Source organism: Protomyctophum parallelum (assembly GCF_964188405.1).
Source record: "Protomyctophum parallelum genome assembly, chromosome: 14".
NCBI lineage: Eukaryota > Metazoa > Chordata > Actinopteri > Myctophiformes > Myctophidae > Protomyctophum > Protomyctophum parallelum.
The window spans coordinates 5,940,026-5,964,243 of NC_139709.1; the positions used below are offsets into that span (position 1 = coordinate 5,940,026).

At 42.5% G+C, this 24,218-nt stretch overlaps 1 protein-coding gene across 1 annotated transcript in view; it reads right to left on the reverse strand.

Moving 5' to 3' along the window:
- Positions 1–24,218, reverse strand: part of LOC310870683 (astrotactin-1-like) — a gene marked incomplete at both ends in the record, with an annotated part of 79,012 nt that overhangs the window by 53,250 nt on the left and 1,544 nt on the right. The window contains 3 exons of the mRNA XM_083781952.1: positions 2,488–2,639; positions 3,371–3,504; positions 4,916–5,244. Of these exons, the coding sequence (XP_083638078.1) occupies positions 2,488–2,639; positions 3,371–3,504; positions 4,916–5,244 (615 nt within the window). The remainder of the gene's footprint in view (positions 1–2,487; positions 2,640–3,370; positions 3,505–4,915; positions 5,245–24,218) is intronic.

A 24,218-nucleotide genomic window follows, 5' to 3' on the forward strand; every position in this document is an offset into this window, starting at 1 on the left:
GTTTTATCCCTTCTCCGTGTGAACGGGCAAAACAGGTTGAAGTGGTTCTTCTTCTTGTACATGGGTGACTTGGGTCTATTTGGAAGCCCGTTAGCGCCACCTATAGACACATTATAGCGTTTTCATGAAGTGTGCGTTCTCGTGTAAAGGGTCAATAAAAATGAGAACGCAACGGGACTTTGACGTTTTATCTGGAGATGGTCGCCGTCTAAAAGAGGCATGAGAGTGTAACCATTTGAACACTCTCAGAGTTACAGACCTGTTTATGGTCATTCAGGGCTATCTATTTCTGTGTTTAGATAATATTATTGTCCGATCATTTTGAATGTCTGTGGCAAAAAAGTGAAATGTCGACACAAATGTCCACCACAAACCAACATGGCGATGATGACCCCTGGCCAGATTGAGTGTGGCGCGCCTCTGCGGGCGAGGGAGCATCGATCACACAGAGAAATGGAGAGGGAGAGAGAGTCCACTGTATCATCATCATCTTGACCTAACCTTGTGAAAAGTTCCACCCACACAAACATGTCAGCAGAAGACACACACACACGCATGCACACGCGAGAACACGCACACACTAGCACACACACACACACACACACACACACACACACACACACACACACACACACACACACACACACACACACACACACACACACACACACACACACACACACACACACACACACACACACACACACACACACACACAGGTAAGGCCTGGACAGAGTGCAGACAGTGACTGATGGGAGGACGTCTCAATGCTCAGCTCGTCTCCGAGCGGCGTGGAGCCTCCGTGACCTCCAGCGTGTTTCCCTTTTGACTGTCTTTTAAAACTCAACTGGGCTGCCGAGCAGAACAGAGTGATACAGTAGATATAGTGATATAGTAGATATAGTAGATGTAGTATCTATAGTAGATATAGTGATATAGTAGTTGGCATGGTGATAACGTGGGGCTGACGGAACCTTCCGTCAGGATGACTGGAGGGGAAACAAAACAACTGAGTCCATTTAGGCCTGAAATCAGATTCTACAAATGTCTTCTACATCCCGACAGTTTTCTGAAAAAGCTATGTTTCTATGTCAGTCATTCCTCGATTTTTCAAAAATAGCAGACCTACAAGCTCATAGCGCGCCACTCGGTGGCGCGCTATGAGCTTGTAGATCTGCTATTTTTCAATAGCTAAAGCATAACATAATGCTATAACACCAAAAGGTATCACCGCTATCACTGAGCAAAGAGCATGGAATACGGATGTCTATATTACAGGAAACTCCCATTAAACTTTCCAACAAACTCCGGTAAACTCCCAAATTGTATACCATCACACCTGTACGTTACCGTATATCAACTGTATATGCTGCTAAACTTGAGGTTTACGGGCGAAAATACAGTGCCCATAATATATATATGCCTGACATGTACCACCCTGTTATACACGAGAGAAGGCGGCTGGGAATCTAGTTCTCCGGCCCGCGAATCTATAACCTTTGCAGATCCTCCAAACGGAAAAGAAAACTTCACTCGGTCGCATGAAGATACCAACTATACCAAGGATGTGTCAGTGATGTCATGTCACTGTGGCTTTATAAACAGCTTTGAGTCCGTGCTACGTCCGTGCTGCATAACAGTGACATCACTGTGGAATCCTTGGTATCCTTATCGTATAGCCTTATAGTTTCATGATCAGATGAGTCAACTCACACACAAGGTGATTTTGTCACGATCGCGCAAACTAAACACTGAACAGGATTAGTATTTCATGTCAACAATCAAGTAGAACTTTCAAAAGATGTACGGCCAGGTAAAGGAATGCGTCACTCTGCAAGTTTAACTAGTTTTCCACCCGTACACAAACACATTTCTGATACAGACATAACTTTATTTTATGTCCTATAATGTCCTATAACAACGAGTGCCCGTGTGTGTGTGTGCTGGAGTTGCACACGTGCCCATGTGCATGTGGATCTACTCAGAGCTGCAGCAGCCTCTCGTCCCCACCCAGTCCAGCAGGGAGTTTAAGTGTCGTTTAGCACCAACATTAGGACAAATGAAAGTTATCAAACAGCGTTAAAGTAGCCGATCTACGTGAGGAAACACAGTGCTCTACTGGACGTCCGTGGCCAGCGGACAGCGGTGGCCGAACGGTTTGCGGAGCGGTCTTGATATCGGAAGGTCGCTAGTTCGTATCCCCGGACCGGCACGTTAAAATTACCACCGCTGAAGTGCCCTTGGACAAGGCATTGAGCCACTACCATGAAATGTTCTATGAGCAGGGCCTGGCTGTAAACAAGCATATAGAGCTTAGTCCACTTCCCTGGGTATACAAAGAACTTTGCTTTACTTTGCTGGTTACCTGTCTCATGGGAGAGAGAGAGAGAGAGAGAGAGAGAGAGAGAGAGAGAGAGAGAGAGGGCGTGTCCATGGTTACCTGTCTCATGGGAGAGAGAGAGAGACAGAGAGGGCGTCCATGGTTACCTGTCTCCACCTTGGAGTGGTCGGTCCTCTCCGTCACCTTCTCCTGGCTGATCAGGTAGTCGACGATCCGGACGCCGATGGGCGGCTCCGTGTGGTTCCACTCCATGATGACCAGAGAGCTGCTGGGCTCGTAGGCGTGAGACAGCTTCAGCCTGAATATGCACGCACACACGCACGCGCACATGCACGCACACGCACACACACACACAGAAATACACAAACGTAGACTTTAACCCATTCTGAACTGAGATCAGATTCTATAAATGTCTTCCACATCCTGACAGTTTTCTGAAAAAGCTATGTTTCTATGTCAGTCGTTCTTCGCTATGAGCTTGTAGGTCTGCTATTTTTCATTAGCTAAAGCATAACATGATGCTAACACCAAAAGGGGTTCCCTCCCAAAATGGGTTAAACTACTACTGTAAACTAGAGTGGTGCCCGTTGGATCCAAAATGGACTGTAAGGGTCCATTTGGTTCCAATTGTCCTAAATAATGTGGGGGGGGAAACAGGATATACATTTCCCAAATTACTTCGCCCACTTATACACATGGTACACTTTTAGAAGATTGGTAAGTTCATTGATCATCATCACCATCCAATTAATTTGACACTAATCCATGAAATGTATTTGTGGATGTCATTGGAGAGAGAGAGAGAGAGAGAGAGACACACACAGACAGACAGAGAGAGAGAGAGAGAGAGAGAGAGAGAGAGAGAGAGAGAGAGAGAGAGAGAGAGAGAGAGAGAGAGAGAGAGAGAGACTACTAACATGGGTTGGGGCAGTGGGGCGCAGGTGGGCAGATACAGAGATAGAGAGAGAGACAGAGAGAGAGAGACAGAGAGACAGAGAGAGAGAGAGAGAGAGAGAGACTACCACTAACATGGGTTGGGGCAGGGGGGCGCAGGTGGGCAGGCCGTCCGAGCCGAAGGCGCTGGAGTCACAGCGACACCAGTCATCGATGACGTCACCTTTCCCCGAACACCACAACATGCTCATCATCGCCTCCTGCAGGGCCTGGGGGGGGGGATGGGAGGGGAGGAAGAGAGAGACCCGTTAAAGGAGTAGTTCACCCAACAAATCAGAAATCGGAAAGCGAGAAATCGGAAAGCGAGAAATCGGAAAGCGAGAAATTGGAAAGCGAGAAAGCGAGAAATCGGAAAGCGAGAAATCGGAAAGCGAGAAATCGGAAAGCGAGAAATCGGAAAGCGAGGAAATCGGAAAGCGAGAAATCGGAAAGCGAGAGTTTGTACAAATTCATTTCAAACTGGAAACACTTGGATAATTGAGTCAACGTCACAGAGTAGCAGCATGCTCCATAAGTCACGGACACTCTACATTCAGCTCCAGGATATTTCCTAATTTCTGTTCTATTTTTTTTATTTTTATCAATCGACACTACTTGGTCTATATAGCATTACCTCTCTGAAGCACGTTTCAACTAGAAAATTGATTTTCAAAGTCGCTCTGAAATGAAAGTGGAATGCACTGGCTCCGTCGAACATCAAACAAACCAAGGTGCGTGCGTGCGTGTGTATGTGCGTGCGTGCCACAGAAAATCCACTGAATGTTCAAAGTTTACGTTGTTTGGGTGTAATCGAGGTGATAAAAACCTAGAATAACGAAAAATAAAAAATAAATGAAAATTAATGTCATGAAACCTTTAATTTACGAAGAACTGGTTTTCTGCCAGGAAGACAGTGACGAACAACTATAAAATTACCACAAGATATAGGCTTTTTATTCAGTTCTAAACTGGATAAAAGATTGAGGATGATGATGATGGGTCAGCATTCAAAAATAAGTTTTAGTACTTCATAGTCTACCTATAAAAACAAAAGAGCTATCAAAATTTCAGTTAATCTCCATAAGTTAGCGTTATAGCCCATAATATAGTTGGACAGTAAATTAACCCATTTTGGGCGGAACCCCTTTTGGTGTTTTAAACATTATGTTATAATTCAGCTATTGAAAAATAGCAGATCTGCAGATAGGTCTGCTATTTATTTTTTTTATCGTGAAAATATTTATCTCAGAAAACTGGAGGATTTATAAGATTTTAGGTCAGGCCTAAATGGGATAAGCAATACATTTGTAAAAGAGCTATCATAGTTCAGTTCACCCATTTTGGACGGGAACCCCTTTTGGTGTTAGCATCGTGTTATGCTTTAGCTATTGAAAAATAGCAGATCTACAAGCTCATAGCGCGCCACCGAGTACGCGCTACGAGCTTGTAGGTCTGCTATCTTTTTTAAATCGAAGAACGACTGACATAGAAACATAGCTTTTTCAGAAAACTGTCAGGATGTAGAAGACATTTATAGAATCTGATCTCAGTTCAAAATGGGTTAAACTCCATAACTTAGCGTTATAGCCCATATAGTTGGACAGTAAAATAAGCAATACATTTGTACCACGCATAGCGTACCTGGTAGGTCTCGTTATTGGACACCAGCTCATAGATGGGTGCCGCCTTGGTGATCTGCAGCAGGACGGGCTCCGACTGCTGCCTCCCTCCCTGGGCGGCGGCGCCCCCACCAACGCCAACGCCACCACCGCCACCGCCTCCCCCTCCCCCGGGGCTCATGTGGCACAGGTGGCAGGCGCGCGGGCACTGGCCCTGACTGGAGCAGTCCATGCGCACGCCGGCCGCCAGCCGCTTGGCGCCCGTGTCCAGCAGGCTGGCGATGTAGGCCGGGTAGGTCAGCGTGCGCGGCTCCTTGTCGCGCTCCTCCGACTCCTCCGACGGAGAGTTTCCTGAGAACGAGAGAGAGAAGACGGACGGTCAGGAGGAGAGTGGCACGCAACGGGTTGGTTTCCTCGACTATAGGGGCCGATTCATACTCCTATTTTATTATTATTAAATTGTTTTTATTGATTTTTCAACACACACCAACACCATTCCAGAGGTGCTAAAATTTCAGGGAAACTTTGCAGAGCAAATTCTCTACTTTGGGGTATCTGTTTCAACAAGTTTTAGATGGTCATATCTCCTTCAATTATTGTCCAATGTCATTGAATGATACATCATATGAAAGCTTACATTCTGTACTTTAATAATCTGTAATCTGTAAAAATCGAGTTGAGGCACTTTTTGCTGGAGTTGGTCACATATACACCACTAGACAATAAAATACATTGAGAAAGATAAGTAAATCAAAAAGACTGAAGTACAGGACCAAAACAGACAATAAAATAAGGTCAAATAAAATGTAAAGGTAACAAGGATTATGTCATATTGCATTATACTACAATGTTCTCAAGCAGATCGTCACTTGCCAAACAAGAATAATTAAACTATTTAGACAGCAGTCCTACACCTGAACATCCTCAGCCGGGATTTTTTGTTTAAAATAGTCCAAAAAAGGCTGCCAGACCTTATAGAATTTCTGGGCCGAGCCCCTGGTAGAATATTTGAGCTTTTCAAGTTTTAGGTGTCCCATCACATCTCCGACCCAGCGTCGATGTGATGGCATACTCCTATTTTAGAGCCGAATAAAAGTCGGTTCGGCGCTGTAGAGCCTACAATGTGACGTCATTTGGTTCTGTAGAGCCTACAATGTGACGTCATTTGGCTCTGTAGAGCCTACAATATGACGTCATTTGGCTCTGTAGAGCCTACAATGTGACGTCATTGGGCTCTGTAGAGCCTACAATGTGACGTCATTTGGTTCTGTAGAGCCTACAATGTGACGTCATTTGTCTCTGTAGAGCCTACAATGTGACGTCATTTGGCTCTGTAGAGCCTACAATATGACGTCATTTGGCTCTGTAGAGCCTACAATGTGACGTCATTTGGTTCTGTAGAGCCTACAATGTGACGTCATTTGGTTCTGTAGAGCCTACAATGTGACGTCATTTGGCTCTGTAGAGCCTACAATATGACGTCATTTGGCTCTGTAGAGCCTACAATGTGACGTCATTGGGCTCTGTAGAGCCTACAATGTGACGTCATTTGGTTCTGTAGAGCCTACAATGTGACGTCATTTGTCTCTGTAGAGCCTACAATGTGACGTCATTTGGCTCTGTAGAGCCTACAATGTGACGTCATTTGGCTCTGTAGAGCCTACAATGTGACGTCATTTGGTTCTGTAGAGCCTACAATGTGACGTCATTTGGTTCTGTAGAGCCTACAATGTGACGTCATTTGGTTCTGTAGAGCCTACAATGTGATGTAATTTGGTTCTGTAGAGCCTACAATGTGACGTCATTTGGTTCTGTAGAGCCTACAATGTGACGTCATTTGGTTCTGTAGAGCCTACAATGTGACGTCAATTGGCTCTGTAGAGCCTACAATGTGACGTCATTTGGCGCTGTAGAGCCTACAATGTGACGTCATTTGGCGCTGTAGAGCCTACAATGTGACGTCATTTGAGGTTCGGGGGGGGGGGGGGGGGGGGGGGTACCGTCCTAAAGTCGGCTCTTCGGTGCTACTGGACATTTCTGACGAGCCCAAATCATTTCGGCACTACAGCGGCGAAGCAGCGGTGAAATAGGAGTATGAATCGGCCCTATAAAACTAAACAGGAAAAATTGTTTGTCGACTTACCTTTTTCCACTGATGAAAACTGAATGGAAACTAAATGAAAACTCAGCTATGATGACTCAAACTAAGACTAAATATACTGACAATTTCGTCAACAAATAAAAAACTAGTGGACGAGGGATCCAGTACGAGTCATTTTACACTTGTGGTTGCATGCTGCAAATAGCAGATCTACAAGCTTGTAGATCTTGTAGATCTGCTATTTTCAGCACATGACAAACAGTCATTACGACACCATCAAGGCCCGCCAAAATACATTTTAGTCTAATCTAATCTAATCTAAAATCTAATCTAATGAAACCAGACTAACACTAAAACATTCCAGGTGACTAAAATGTGACTGAAACTAAATTAAAACTATTGAAGAGACTACAGTATGTGACTAAAGTTTAAATCAAAAGTTGCTGCCAAAAACAACACTGGTGTCAGTCCTTGTCTCACACCTGCTTCCACTCCCTCATCAGACCGACAGTGCCATGCCCATTTCACACCTGAGGACACTTCCCCAATCAACCCACCACCTATTCACCTCATAGGAGGCCTTAAGTATGTTTCACCAGTTTCAATTGAAACGGGCCTCCACCCTCAGGGGGGCCTCAACAAAATAATGATGTCATAGGTATATGGGGGCCTCATATTTGGTCTTGAAACAGGCCTCCAGATTCCTAAGGCTGCCCCTGAGAACACACAAACACACCAAGCTGGCCATAGGGGGCGCTAGCTCCCCTCAAAGAGCCATAATGCAAAATGCTTGTCATTCAGCCTCACTTTGAGTTGCTCAGAGGACTGTCTCTCACACAGCGATATGGAGGAAAATATCACACCCGCGTGACGTGAGCGGCACTGTTATCACCATACATCACATTCCGTGCTCAGCCAGTCAGCTTGAGCACATTCCGCTCACGTGCGCACGCACACACACACACACACACACACACACACACACACACACACACACACACACACACACACACACACACACACACACACACACACACACACACACACACACACACACACACACACACACACATACACACACACACATACACACACACACACACACACAACCTCAAAATACAACACAGCTCAGTGTTAGGGAACGCTGTAGCAATTTACAATTTAGGCATTTAGCAGACACTCTTAATCCAGAGTGACTTACATTAAGCAAGAACAAAAAAGCATGGGAATGCATCACATAAAAAGCATTTATCATGAAACATGCGTAAGCTAAGAACGTAACAGTGGAATATCTATATAATGAAACTATATTATAAACTATACATATATACTATACTATGCTATACGTGTGGAAGACCCATAGATCCATAGACCCCAAGGTAGCCGCATTGAAGTAATAAATATAGCAATAGAGTTCAAAGGGTGCAGATGAAGAACAGCTGCACTAATTGGCGTCGTTAAGGCGTGCATAGCAACAGTTTGTGTCTTGTGTGATTTCACACCAGAAGATATAAGATGATGCACCGTGTTGCAAATGACTGTATACGTCGAAAGAGAGAAGAGAGTGAGACAGAGACAGACAGACAGACAGACAGACAGACAGACAGACAGACAGACAGACAGACAGACAGACAGACAGACAGACAGACAGACAGACAGACAGACAGACAGACAGACAGACAGACAGACAGACAGACAGAGTGATGTTGTCTTGGACCGTTTCCAAAGCAGGAGGACCAAAGCGAGCCTATGCTGCTGTAGCAGTGAGGAACAATCTGTATTCCTTTGGAGGCTACTGTTATGGAGGGACCTTCAACAACATGCAGGGACAGATGGATGTCCATGTCTTCAACACAGTGTCTTTATGCTGGAAGAAGTTACCTCCAGTGGAATCTGGAAGAGGGGACGGTCACCTTGAGGTTCCATCCAAGCACTTTGGCCACACAGCTGTGTTGGTTGAAGATACAGTCTACATCTGGGGAGGGGAGCCTTACTGCAATGTGCTTTATGCATTTGATGTTGACTCCCACAGATGGTTCCAACCCAGGGTTTCTGGGACTGTTCCAGAGGAGAGGAGCTTCCACTCAGCCTGTGTGTTGGAGAAGGTCATGTTTATCCATGGAGGACAGACCAAGCTGCCTGGATACACTAATGACATGTACAAGTTGGACACCAGCACAATGGTCTGGACTTTAATTAACACCAGAGGAACTCCACCTCCTGCTTCATACTGTCACTCTGCCACCATCATTGGTACCAAGATGTTTGTATTCGGGGGCTGGGGGGGGTATGTATTTGGGGGCTGGAGGAGGTACCAGAGGGTCTACAACAGCATCAGAGTGTTTGACACAGACACAAACGCCTGGCTGGACACACCTTATGCACAACTTCTACCAGAAGGACGCTATTGTCATTCAGCATTTACCTACAATGGAGAGCTGTACATATTTGGTGGCTGGAACGGTAACCTGCAGTTCTTCAATGATGTGTGGAAATTCAGTCCAGAGACCTTCTCCTGGAAGAAGGTTGAGCCCAAGGGGAAACGACCATGTCCAATGCTTGGTAGGTGCTGTTGCATTGTGGGAGATCGTATCATCCTCTTTATCTCTGATGAGCTGTTCATCTTAGACTTGAGTCCTTGTCTTAAGACGTTATGCAAGCTAGAAGTTATTCAGTATGCTCTGGACCAATCAGAACTCCCACACAACATCAGGTGGGAACTGGCAGCCATGGCAACCAACGACAACAGACGACAACAACAATAACAACCGAGACCACATTCCAGACGAAGGAACAGCAGAAAGATCAAGAAATGATGGATCAACATCTCATCCCACCTGATGGTGAGCCACCTTTCAGCATCACTTACTGAGATTCAAACCTCAGGAGACTCCTTCTCTCCAGACAGGCTCTCCAACCATTCAGCTAGGCATCAAACAATAACAATTGTTCCGTCCAACACAATGCAGTGTCTGTATGTTCCAAACTGAACACGGTGGAACTCTCTTTATTGTAAATTTATTTCTATGATCTTTCTTTATTTAAAGGACCAAGGAGTCCTGAAAGGACTTGGTCCTTAATTGTTATTGTTAGTTTTTTTTTCCTTCTCCTTCTGCCAAAAAAATTATAATCGCAAAACTCGGCCTACAGAAAAAACGAAAATCTTAAGGTCGACTGTGGCTCAAGAGGTAGAGCAGGTCGTCCAATGATCCATGGGTCGGCGGTTCGAATCCCGGCTCCTCCTGCCTACATGTCGAAGTGTCCTTGGGCAAAGACACTGAACCCCAAATTGCTCCCGATGTGCTGGTTGGTACCTTGCATGGCTTCCGCCGCAATCGGTGTATGAATGTGTGTGTGTGAATGGGTGAATGTAATGCACAATCTATGTAAAGCGCTTTGGATTAAGGCGCTATATAAATGCACCATTTACCATTTTATCTGGTACACAGCAAGCTAAAAGGAATCAACACACCAGCACGCCAGAGACCAGAATATTTCAAACCCAAACAAATAGTTAAAAATAGAACTACAAAACGCACGTTGGAGATTAAACAACAGATAACAGTCAGCACCAGCATCCAGCAACTGTGTTTATTTAATGTGAAAAATGTGGCTTACAATATGTCGGAGAAATGAGTAAAACAATAGCTGCAAGGCTGAGACAACACAAATACAATATTAACAATGCAAAAAAGACAACTAAAAGGATTGTTCAACATTACATGGCACATGGCATTGAAGCTCTAAAAGTATACCTGGACTTCAACACAATCCCAACTGGACAGAAGGACAAAGACGTTTGAATGAAAAACAATGGATCAAGAACCTCAACACGGATTGTCCTGGAGGTTTAAACATGCCAAAATATTAGACAAGTTGTTTTGATTTTGTACCAAAACTCCACAGCCATATACATGCTAAACACAGCCAACAATCAATGGAAATCAGACTTTGAATAGTTAGCACATTCCACACCAAGCCAACCTGGGACACGAAGCAAGAGTGTACAGTGCACTGAAGTCCCCTCAGTCAACCCCCACCACTCTTGGCCCCCTCTCTCTCTCTCTCGCTCACTCACTGCCTTGCTCTCTCCCACAATGTTAATGTTAGTAAAGTTACACCTATTTTATGTAAATAACATGGTAAAATGTGCAGCATTGGGAGGTAAAGGGGAGACACTTTAATTGTGAAGGGACGACAGGATGAGGAAAGGTGGTGTTGTTGCTAATTGTCGAGAGTAATGGCTATATATGGTGATATTGAACAGTCAAACTATTCGTATCAATATACGGCTGTATCAAAAGAAAATTATGTCATAGGTATATATAAAGACTGAATATAATTAACAACACATCTTGTACTCTGGCACAAACTATTTACAGTGGAATAAGATATGCGTGTACATGTACATTTGGGGGTCCTTTAATTAAAACAGAAAGGAGAGGTCGCACAAGTCCCCGATGACAAAAATGCTTTCATTGTTACCGACGTTTTGACAAACAAGTTTCCTTCTTCAGGGGTCCTTGAGGGAAATTGAGTCCCTATTCATTAAAATGGAGGGGGTGGGGGGGCATAGTAAATAAGTAATTTTATTATTTTGTCCCAGTAACTAGTAATACAACTAATAATTTTCCAAATTTGAGTAATAATATTACTAATAATATTATGTTACTATTTTCCAAAAGGAACTATAGTGTGTAGTATAGGGTCACACACAGGCCTGGCTGAGGCTCCATTAGTTTCCCTCCCTGCTGTCAACTCTGCTTAAACCATTCTGACCTGAGATCAGATTCTAAAAATGTCTTCTACATCCTGACAGTTTTCCATTCTGACCTGAGATCAGATTCTAAAAAATGTCTTCTACATCCTGACAGTTTTCTGAAAACGCTATGTTTCTACGTCAGTCGTTCTTCCATTTTTCAAAAATAGCAGACCTACAAGCTTGTAGATCTGCTATTTTTCAATAGCTAAAGCATAACACAATGCTAACACCAAAAGGGGTTCCCGCTCAAAATGGCTTAAATTGAAAACCTATATATATAACTATCGATCTGCTGAGTGCGCTTACCAAAGAGTTACCAAATTCAAAATCAATGGCGATATGAGAAAGTTGATCTCGCGGTTCCGACTGACTTGAAATGTTTTAGGTATACAAAGTCCTCAAAGGCTCAAGTGCTCCGTCGATGCACGCCAGGTATCGAATGCCGTTACGAAGCAAACTGAGACCGAGGCTATATCGCATTATTTCCCCTCCGCCATAGCTTTTATTATTGTTTTATTTCTCTAACGAGTGGGACTCCAGACTTCATTATTCTCAGTCTTCTTCTCGATTGCACACATGAGGCCATCTCTGCGTATACTGCCAGGGGAGTGGTATAACCCATTCTGAACGGGAACCCCTTTTGGTGTTAGCATCATGTTATGCTTTAGCTATTGAAAAATAGCAGATCTACAAGCTCATAGCGCGCCACCGAGTGGCACGCTACGAGCTTGTAGGTCTGCTATTTTTGAAAAATTCGAAGAACGACTGACATTTTTAGAATCTGATCTCAGGTCAGAATGGGTTAATCAGACCAGTGTGTGTCCAGTGGAAACCTCGTATGAATCTGATATCAGGTCAGAATGGGATAATTATATAGCAATAGAAGACCAGCAAGATCATAAATAAATAAATAAGAAACTGCCACAGCTAATCATCACAACAGGCTGAGATTTCGTTTCACTGGGATTTGAATATAATATAATATGTGTCTGCGATCCATGAGAGCATATACTGTAGGAATCTATGAGCCGAGGGATGAGTGTATGCACCATGGTTATCACATATATTTATCCCATTCTGAACGGGAACCCATTTTGGTGTCAGCATCATGTTACGCTTTAGCTATTGAAAAATAGCAGATCTACAAGCTCATAGCGCACCACCGAGTGGCGCGCTACGAGCTTGTAGGTCTGCTATTTTTTTTTAAATTGAAGAACGACTGACATTTTTAGAATCTGATCTCAGGTCAGAATGGGTTATAATCAGACCAGTGTGTGTCCAGTGGAAACCTCGTATGAATCTGATCTCAGGTCAGAATGGGTTATTTATTCATTCCCCTCCATTGTTTTGCTAGTCCCCAGTTATTTGCCTGCCTCCCTCCCTCTAGGACCCCCAGGGGTCCTTGGGTTCCAGGGGGTCCCTAGCTAGATGATATAGATATAGGAACCAAATGGACCCTTATGGGTCTGTAACTCTGAGTGTATACAAATGGGACCAGATTGACCCTATAAAGTGTCCATTTATTTGGTCGCATTTGTACACTCTCAGAGTCAAATAAACATTGATTTTACAATATAAACGGAGGTCCTAGAGATAGAAATGCCTGCATTCTGACCTGAGATCAGATTCTAAAAATGTCTTCTACATCCTGACAGTTTTCTGAAAAAGCTATGTTTCTATGTCAGTCGTTCTTCGATTTTTCAAAAATAGCAGATCTACAAGCTCATAGCGCGCCACCAAAATGGGTTAAATGGGGGTCCGTAGCCTGATGCATGTCAAACTGGGGGTCCTTAAAATCAAAATGGTTGAGAATCACTGCTAGAGCCGTAACATTATTGTCTTATGGGGGTCCCATGGTATATCTCCTCAAATGGGGGTAGCCTGGCTCCAGCCCTGAATCGCTAACCACACCCAACCCATTCTGGGCGGGAACCCCTATTGGTATCTTACCCCCTCAGGCCGGGCACCCATATTTGGGTTCTGTACAGTATGTACAGTATTCAAAAATGTAAAAACTTTGATGCTGCTATATAAATATTTGAAGTTTTTCAGAAACCTTAGGTCAGGATTTAGAGGCGTTTTTAGAATCGGCTTTAGGCCTAAATGGGTTAAGAAAATATGTTCTGGCGAATGAAGTGAAACAAAATAGTGTCAGGCTAGGTGCGCTGGCTAATACATGTCCATTTGGGGGTCCTTGACATGAAAAAGTTTGGGGTGCACTGACTTAGGGAATGTACACGTGGTTACATTATATGGGTTTATTTCGTCATAGTGCCGCAGCGTACAGTGGAGTACTGTAGTGCAGGTACAGTAATTGCTACGAGAGAGAGAGAGGATTAAAAAAAGAACAGGATTAGGTGTGTTTAACCCATTTTGTGCAGGAACCCATTTTGGTATTAGCATTACGTTATGCTTTGAAAAATTAAATTATTTTTTAAATCGAAGAACGACTGACATAGAAACATAGCTTTTTCAGAAAACTGTCAGGATGTAGAAGACATTTATTAGAATCTGATCTCAGGTCAGAATGGAAAACTGTCAGGATGTAGAAGACATTTTTAGAATCTGATCTCAGGTCAGAATAGATTAAGGCTAAACTTAGTAATTGTCTTCCCTTTATGTAGACGTAGGGTTATTCCAGGGGAGAGAGAGCGCTCAGTGGTGAGCAAACACACACACAGGCCTTTTAAAGCTCAGGCACCAATTAGGGAATGAGGAGCAGAGCTCCTTATGATGAATGAGGAGCAGAGCTCCTTATGATGAATGAGGAGCAGAGCTCCTTATGATGAATGAGGAGCAGAGCTCCTTATGATGAATGAGGAGCAGAGCTCCTTATGATGAATGAGGAGCAGAGCTCCTTATGATGAATGAGGAGCAGAGCTCCTTATGATGAATGAGGAGCAGAGCTCCTTATGATGAATGAGGAGCAGAGCTCCTTATGATGAATGAGGAGCAGAGCTCCTTATGATGAAATATGATGCTATAAGAGCTGTGGAACGGTGCACGCACGCACGCACACGCATACGCACACGCACGCACTGTGTATAGGTGAAATAGGCGTGTCCTAAGTACCAGGTCTTATTACTTAACGTAAGATCTGGAGGCGTGATCAATGCCATTTGGCTATTCTGAGTGTCCAAAGAGTTAAGTAATAAGTTAAGTAATAAGACCTGGTATACTTATAAGACACGAAAAATACAGCCCTATATGTCATTAAGCCATTTTAATATACTGTACTATTGTGTGCGTGCGTGCGTCTGAGCTACATTCAAAGTGGATAAAGTGAGCGACAGAGTGAAGGAGGACACTGACATTTATACATCGTGTGCGTGCGTGTGTCATAGGGTCATAGGGGCGTGTCATAGGGTCATAGGGGTGTGTCATAGGGTCATAGGGTTGTGTCATAGGGTCATAGGGGCGTGTCATAGGGTCATAGGGGTGTGTCATAGGGTCATAGGGTTGTGTCATAGGGTCATAGGGGCGTGTCATAGGGTCATAGGGGTGTGTCATAGGGTCATAGGGGCGTGTCATAGGGTCATAGGGGCGTGTCATAGGGGTGTCACAGGGGGCGGCCTTAGGAATCTGGACCAAATATGATGAGGCCCCCATACTGTATATACCTATGACATAATTATGTTCATACAGGTGTATCGACACAAATAGTTTGGACTGTTCAATGGCGCAGCCATTAACACCTCTCCTCATCCTGTCGTCCCTTCACAATAAAGTGTCTCCCATTTACCTCCCAATGCTGGTGCTGCACATTTTACCCATGAGGTTATTAACAGGAAATAGGTGTAACTTTGTAACTTTGTAACATTGTATGTAGTCATAGCACGTCATAGTACATACTATATAGTATAGTATATATATATAGTTTATATGTATAGTTTCATTATATAGATATTCCACTGTTACGTTCTTAGCTTACGCATCTTTCTTGATAAATGTTTTTATGTGATGTATTCCCATGCTTTTTTAGTTCTTGCTTAATGTAAGTCGCTCTGGATTAAGAGCGTTTTGCATACAGTATCATCTGGAAACCTCGTACAGTACAATATGTCCGACCAAAACTGTTAACATTTCAGGATTCAAATTCGTAGAGAGGGAGGGAGACGCGCACACTGTCACTTGTAGGTTTCATATTCAAAAGCATGCTTTTGTGTGACACCGTCATTTACACAAAAAAATACACAAAAAAATAGAATATGGAAATAAGAGGTTTCTACCCGACAGTGACGATAAAAGAAAGTATACATACATAGTTTTAAAAACACAACTATACAGCGATGACAGCGGTGAAGGCCAATGATAACAGTTAGTGTGGACGGCCCATCCTGACAGTTTTAATTCTGACCTGAGATCAGATTCTAAAAATGTCTTCTATGTCAGTCGCTCTTCGATTTTTCAAAAATAGCAGACCTACAAGCCACCCAGAATGGGTTAACTGCACTTTAACAATTAGTAATGGATTGGTTTCATTTATATTCCTGTAGATCAGAGCCTCTCAAAGCCGCTTTAATCTCAAGGACCCCCATAACTCTGTAAAGTTATATGGACCCGTAAGGGTCCAGTTGGGATGCTTTTTTATGGCTAGGTCTTTTTGCTTTTATTAGAGTTGTTTTTCATTTCATACTTTCATCTTTATTACATTTTTACTTTTCTCTGTATATATATATATATCTCTGTGTGTGCGTGTGCGTGTGTGTGCGTGTGTGTGTGTGTGTGTGTGTGTGTGTGTGTGTGTGTGTGTGTGTGTGTGTGTGTGCACGTACTGCAGTGCAGTGCATCTGTGACGCCTGAATCCCCCACAGGGAACAGTAAAGCTTTATTATACTGTATCACACCGGGCATCTGTGTGTGTGTGTGCGTGCGTGTGTGCGTGTGTGTGTGTGTGTGTGTGCGTGTGTGGCATCTAGAACAGTGTGGTTTTCATTCAACCAGTGGTCCGGGGACCACCAGTGGTCCTTGAGGGGGTTCCAGGTGGTCCAGGGACCACCAGTGGTCCTTGAGGGGGTTCCAGGTGGTCCGGGGACCACCAGTGGTCCTTGAGGGGGATTCCAGATGGTCCCCATATACAGCTAAATGATGGAGAGTTGGTGTAACCACATGGACCCTTATACATATTTCACTCTTAGCGACGTGGCGGCCATCTTACCTCGGGGCAGCATAACATTGTGTCTATGGGGAAAATACTTTTTAAATAACCATAACTTGCTAAAATTTCAACCGATTTTCAAACGGTTTGGTTTGTTATAAACGCCAGAGTCTGCATACTCCATCGACCAACCCGTTTGTAAATCCATCCAGATTTGAGGGAGTTATGACTATTATTGTTTGAGCTGCCATGGAACATACTGTACTGTAGCACCTCAGCAAGATGGCCGCCGGGTGAACTACGTCAGAGACTTGGCCTTGAGCCATCTAGCCTTTATATGTCTATGGGGAAAACACAGAGCCATAGAGTAAGACAGAGTTACGACATCTCCGTTCACTTCATGGGGCTTCAGTCCAATGGTGGCTCTTCTACATATACTTCTATTGGCGAAGAGTGACAATGTCCTGGACCCGAAGTTGGCAGAAATTGAATGCACTGGACTCAGGCCCAGCTTTAATGATCTTAAATGTCACTGTACAATACTTAAGCACAGTTAGCACTAAAATTGCTGATATTTGCGCCGCCCTCGTTGAAAACAATGTAGTCCCCTATACTATTCAAGCTCAAAACGCATGAATAATATCTATTCAAGAGACTATATATGACAAAAACTAAAATAATATCTATTCAAGAGACTATATATGACAAAAACTAAAATAATATCTATTCAAGAGACTATATATGACAAAAACTAAAATAATATCTATTCAAGAGACTATATATGACAAAAACTAAAATAATATCTATTCAAGAGACTATATATGACAAAAACTAAAATTATATCTATTCAAGAGACTATATATGACAAAAACTAAAATAATATCTATTCAAGAGACTATAATATATGACAAAAACTAAAATTATATCTATTCAAGAGACTATAATATATGACAAAAACTAAAATAATATCTATTCAAGAGACTATATATGACAAAAACTAAAATTATATCTATTCAAGAGACTATATATGACAAAAACTAAAATAATATCTATTCAAGAGACTATATATGACAAAAACTAAAATAATATCTATTCAAGAGACTATAATGTATGACAAAAACTAAAATAATATCTATTCAAGAGACTATATATGACAAAAACTAAAATAATATCTATTCAAGAGACTATATATGACAAAAACTAAAATAATATCTATTCAAGAGACTATATATGACAAAAACTAAAATAATATCTATTCAAGAGACTATAATGTATGACAAAAACTAAAATAATATCTATTCAAGAGACTATATAATGACAAAAACTAAAATAATATCTATTCAAGAGACTATATATGACAAAAACTAAAATAATATCTATTCAAGAGACTATATATGACAAAAACTAAAATCTACACTGGTACCAGAAAGAAAGAAAGAAAGAGAGAGAGCGAGAGAGAGAGCGAGAGAGATAGAGAGAGACGGGTCTTGTCTCTCCTCTCTCTCTCTCCCACTCACACGAACTCTCTTCTTCTGCCATCATGCCTGTCTGTGGTGGGAGGAGGGCTCCTCTATTAGACCACTTTTGACCTGAGATCAGGTTCTAAAAATGTCTTCTACATCCTGACAGTTTTCTGAAAAAGCTATGTTTCTGTGTCAGTCGTTCTTCGATTTTTCAAAAATAGCAGACCTACAAGCTCGTAGCGCGCCACTCGGTGGCGCGCTATGAGCTTGTAGATCTGCTATTTTTCAATAGCTAAAGCATGACATAATGCCAACACCAAAAAGGGTTCTCGCCCAACATTAATTGAATTAAATTGAATGCTGAAGTTTGTATCAAACGTGGGCTGTACAGCTGTCCATGATATACGTCCAGATACTTTCTGACCCCTCTCCCTGAACCTGTCATCGGTGGAGATCGAGGCCTCTAGCTTCTAAAGACCCTGAGAGCTATCTGCTCCAAACCAATTGGCCTCGGGTGCTGAGCAGTGAGGCAGGAGTCAGCATCCTGTGGCCCTCCAGGTCGGTTGGAAGGACGTGGCCGGAGAGAAAGAGATGAAATACTGAATACAAAGGCAGGGAAAAGTAAAGTTGCTGTTACAGCAACTATGTTCCATAGAGAACCCTTTTTCATGTCAAGGACATGTTTTTTTCAAGATCTTTTGAAAGCTATTTTCCGCTAACTTATCCCATTCTGACCTGAGATCAGATTCTAAAAATGTCAGTCGTTCTTCGATTTTTCTAAAAATAGCAGACCTACAAGCTCGTATCGCGCCACTCGGTGGCGCGCTATGAGCTTGTAGATCTGCTATTTTTCAATAGCTAAAGCATAACATGATGCCAACACCAAAATGGGTTCCCGTTCAGAATGGGTTAAAAAGTGCACTTTTTTATTACGAAGCCTAAAAAGAAAAAACAGAAATATAATTTCTAATTCATATTAACGAAGCTACAACGGCAATTTCCAATGGCCGAAAACACAATTGACTCGTTAATCGGCAATTAAACAATGTCCAACAGCGTTATACAATCACTGCATTCACTAAATGTCTAGAGAGAGTACCACAGACGATAAACAGTTTAAGTCCAATTTATATTCTTCTCTTAAAAAATTTATCCCACGATTTTGTAACCCATTTTTCACCCCTGTGTCAATCATCTAATGTGATCCTGGGCTCTACACACCCTCCGCCAACCTGGGGAGAGCAACGGACTTGAACTCATGCTTCCTTCATGCCTGAGTGTCCAAGTTGCTCCTTTACACCTGACAGGGGGGAGTTACCCTGGTTGGACGTAGCGCGTGGAAGGAACACGTTATTCCAACCAGTTCCTTTCCCCTCCATCAGGCGCCCCGGCTGGCCAGGGGGAGGCAGTTTAGAGACCAGGATTACTGCATGTTTTTGTGAGGGTACCTACCCTATAGGGGACACGGGGAGAACATGCAAACTCCACACAGAAAGGCCCTTTCGCCAACCCCGCCTTCGGGTATGGGCACTGATGACGTGGAGGAGGGAACACGCCGCCAGCACCCACAGCGCCCTGAGCGGGAATCGAACCCAGGACCTTCTAGCTGTGAGGCGACAGCACTACCAACTGTGCCACCCACCGTGTCCAATTTTTATTCTGACCCCTCCACGAAAAGGCCTCGTTGTCCTGACCCCTTATCTATCATTTATACATTATGGATAATTAGTGTGGACTTAAACGGGTTTTTTTCGTCTGTAGTACTGTCCATTGCTCATGGATAACCATCTCAATGTCCATTCCTGCATGGGAAAGGAACTGGTCGGAATAACGTGTTCCTTCCACGCTCTACGTCCGACCGGGAGAAACTCCCCCCTGTCAGGTGAAAAGAAGCAGTGTGGACTCATGCATATAAGGAAGCATGAGGTCAGTCCCCCCAGGTTGGCAGAGGTAGTGTAGCGCCCAGGATTACATTAGATAATTGACACTGGGTGAAAAAATGGGTTGCAAAATCATGGGATAAGGCCTGGACCGTGGCTCAGTCCAGGCACCTTGGCTGGTAATCCAGTCGCAGTGTGCCGCGGGTTCGACTCCCGATCCCGACGGCCTTTACTGCATGTCACTTCCCCATCTCTCTCCCTATTTCCAGTCAGCCTACTGTCTGGCGGAAGCCGCAACAAAAAAAAACATAAAAAAATAAATAAAAAAAATTAATCGTGGGATAAAAATTATATATATGTGACCAGTGCCAACAAAACATGCCTCATGTCGCCAGAATGAACATGCCTTAAATCAATAAATAAACTCGTTTTTTTTTTTTATGTGATTTTCTTTTTTTTTCATATTTATACAGTTTGAATGTTGAAGAAGGTTTTCATTCAAACAGATTGTTCATTTGGGCAAATGAAATGTATACATTTATACGTCAAAGTGGGCTTGTTTTTTAACAAGTTTCTGGGGCAGAAGAGCGCAGTTCCGAGATTTGCATGTTGTTTACAATTGGTCCTGGAATCTCTTTGTCCTCAGGTTTCACGCTCTGATCACCGCCCATTAGCGTGCTTGTGTTTGTAAACACAGAAGTATTCTACATGGCTATAGTATAGTATGGAGGAGCATTTGGGTTAGACTTTACAGAAAATAAACAAAACCACGTATAGCTACTCACTGAAATACACTTCCCAGCTTGGAGTCTTTCACCAACAAACAACAGGCTAGAAGCTAGCTAGCCTAGTTAGCTAGCCGTTTGTGTCGTGTGTTAAAGAGCAAAGAGATCACACGTCTTTTCTTTTAATCACAACTCGCTCATTTCTTGCTCATTTAAAAAAAGGTTATATACTATGTAAACTATGAAATGCAGGCTTTCATTTGGTATATAGAACGTTTGTGTAGGCCCTCTCTACGAAACGGTATCAAGTGAAAAGGAAATGTCGGAAATCGGTTTATTGTGTAAAAGATTGGATACGTCTTTTCAAATACGGCCGTTAGTACTGTTAATTCAACATCCGGTGAGGGGAGGATACGGATCGTGTATGTATTGTGTATATAAATCAGCGCAGACAGTGGGTGGCCTTTAGACCGGATGTAAGCCTTGCACACTAAATAGACACCAGGCATTGTGACTGCATGTGGACAGATCTGTTTATTAAAATAGCAAATCTACAAGCGCACAACATCATAGCCTGATGCGTCGATTTTATTTATTTAAAATACTGGGTCAATTGTCTGACTTTGATTGTTTAAAGTAGACCTGCATAAAATGGTGTACTGCAGCTATTTACAACCAGGTAGTGTATAAGTTAAATTGAACACTTAACTTAATATTTAATACTTGAATACTTATACTTAGTATTTAATACTTAGTACTTTCAAAAGGGTTTATTGGGGCACCTTACACATTGCATTGTTTGTTCTACTGGCTTAAACATGTCAGTGTTTCTAGTGTTGCACTGTTGACAGCTAAAACGTCCTATTGTCTCTTGTCCCTCCCATTGTCACACCCACTTCTGTCCAGCTCTAAGGTGATAAAATGTTGTGAATATTGAAAAGGGCTTTTCTCAGCTTTGGGTGAAAGGCCCCAGTCATTTTAAAATGGTTATATCTCCTTCAATTATTGTCCAATTTCATTGAATGATACATCATATGAAAGCTTACATTCTGTACTTTAATAATCTGTAAAAATCTGAAAAATGGAAAAGGCGACATGAGGCATGTTTTGTTGGCACTGGTCACATATATAAATAAAAACCGGTCATGGATATCCATCAAAATCAGCAGCGATAAAAGGCATGGATGCCTTCCTCCTCCCTCCATAAAAGCACCGCGGTGTCAAAGTGCTCTTCAATAAAAAACGGCCAAAACGTTCGACCTCCTCGTCGTCGTCTGCGTCGACCGAAAGAGGCGTCACACACTTTTCTAAAACCACTTATCAATCAATCAATCAATCAATAACAGGGACTTAATGGAGAGTTTATCCTTTCCGTCTCACTGGACTGCACTTCTGAATGCTTAACCCATTCTGGGTGGGAACCCCTTTTGGTGTTAGCACTATGTTATGCTTTAGCTATTGAAAAATAGCAGATCTACAAGCTCGTAGCGCGCCACCGAGTGGCGCGCTACGAGCTTGTAGGTCTGCTATTTTTTGAAAAATCGAAGAACGACTGACATAGAAACATAGCTTTTTCAGAAAACTGTCAGGATGTAGAAGACATTTTTTAGAATCTGATCTCAGGTCAGAATGGAAAACTGTCAGGATGTGTAGAAGACGTTTTTTAGAATCTGATCTCAGGTCAGAATGGAAAACTGTCAGGATGTATAGAAGACGTTTTTAGAATCTGATCTCAGGTCAGAATGGAAAACTGTCAGGATGTATAGAAGACGTTTTTTAGAATCTGATCTCAGGTCAGAATGGAAAACTGTCAGGATGTATAGAAGACGTTTTTTAGAATCTGATCTCAGGTCAGAATGGAAAACTGTCAGGATGTATAGAAGACGTTTTTTAGAATCTGATCTCAGGTCAGAATGGAAAACTGTCAGGATGTATAGAAGACGTTTTTATAGAATCTGATCTCAGGTCAGAATGGAAAACTGTCAGGATGTATAGAAGACGTTTTTAGAATTTGAACTCAGGTCAGAATGGAAAACTGTCAGGATGTATAGAAGACGTTTTTAGAATCTGATCTCAGGTCAGAATGGAAAACTGTCAGGATGTATAGAAGACGTTTTTAGAATTTGAACTCAGGTCAGAATGGAAAACTGTCAGGATGTATAGAAGACGTTTTTAGAATCTGATCTCAGGTCAGAATGGAAAACTATCAGGATGTAGGAGACATTTTTTTAATCTGATCTCAGGTCAGAATGGAAAACTGTCAGGATGTATAGAAGACGTTTTTTAGAATCTGATCTCAGGTCAGAATGGAAAACTGTCAGGATGTATAGAAGACGTTTTTAGAATCTGATCTCAGGTCAGAATGGAAAACTGTCAGGATGTATAGAAGACGTTTTTAGAATCTGATCTCAGGTCAGAATGGAAAACTGTCAGGATGTATAGAAGACGTTTTTTAGAATCTGATCTCAGGTCAGAATGGAAAACTGTCAGGATGTATAGAAGACGTTTTTTAGAATCTGATCTCAGGTCAGAATGGAAAACTGTCAGGATGTAGAAGACGTTTTTAGAATCTGATCTCAGGTCAGAATGGAAAACTGTCAGGATGTATAGAAGACATTTTTTAGAATCTGATCTCAGGTCAGAATGGAAAACTGTCAGGATGTATAGAAGACGTTTTTTAGAATCTGATCTCAGGTCAGAATGGAAAACTGTCAGGATGTAGAAGACGTTTTTAGAATCTGATCTCAGGTCAGAATGGAAAACTGTCAGGATGTATAGAAGACATTTTTTAGAATCTGATCTCAGGTCAGAATGGAAAACCGTCAGGATGTATAGAAGACGTTTTTTAGAATCTGATCTCAGGTCAGAATGGCTTAAGGTGACACATCTGTTCCTGCTACTGGTGCTTCTGGAACCAAAGCCACCTCCTCCTCCTAACAACGACCACCATGCAAGGCAATACGCATAATTATTATACCACCTTGTTCCTTTTTATTATAGGCTTTGGAATTGATTTACATCATGGGTTTTCAACAGGTGGTCCGTGGACCACTGGTGGTCCGTGAAGGTGTTGCATGTGGTCCCTGACCATGCATTTAGTAATGTAGGAAAGTGAAGATTCATATTTGAATTTATTGTATTGACCACAAGTTGAGAAACAATGCAGTAAATAATCTGGTGACAAATGATGTCGATGTTGTCAGTTACTGGGAAGACGGATGTCAAGAACTTCCACAGAAAAGTGAGTTAGAATCTCAAGGGAAACTGTACCGGATTGCCTGGTTGAGTCACCATTA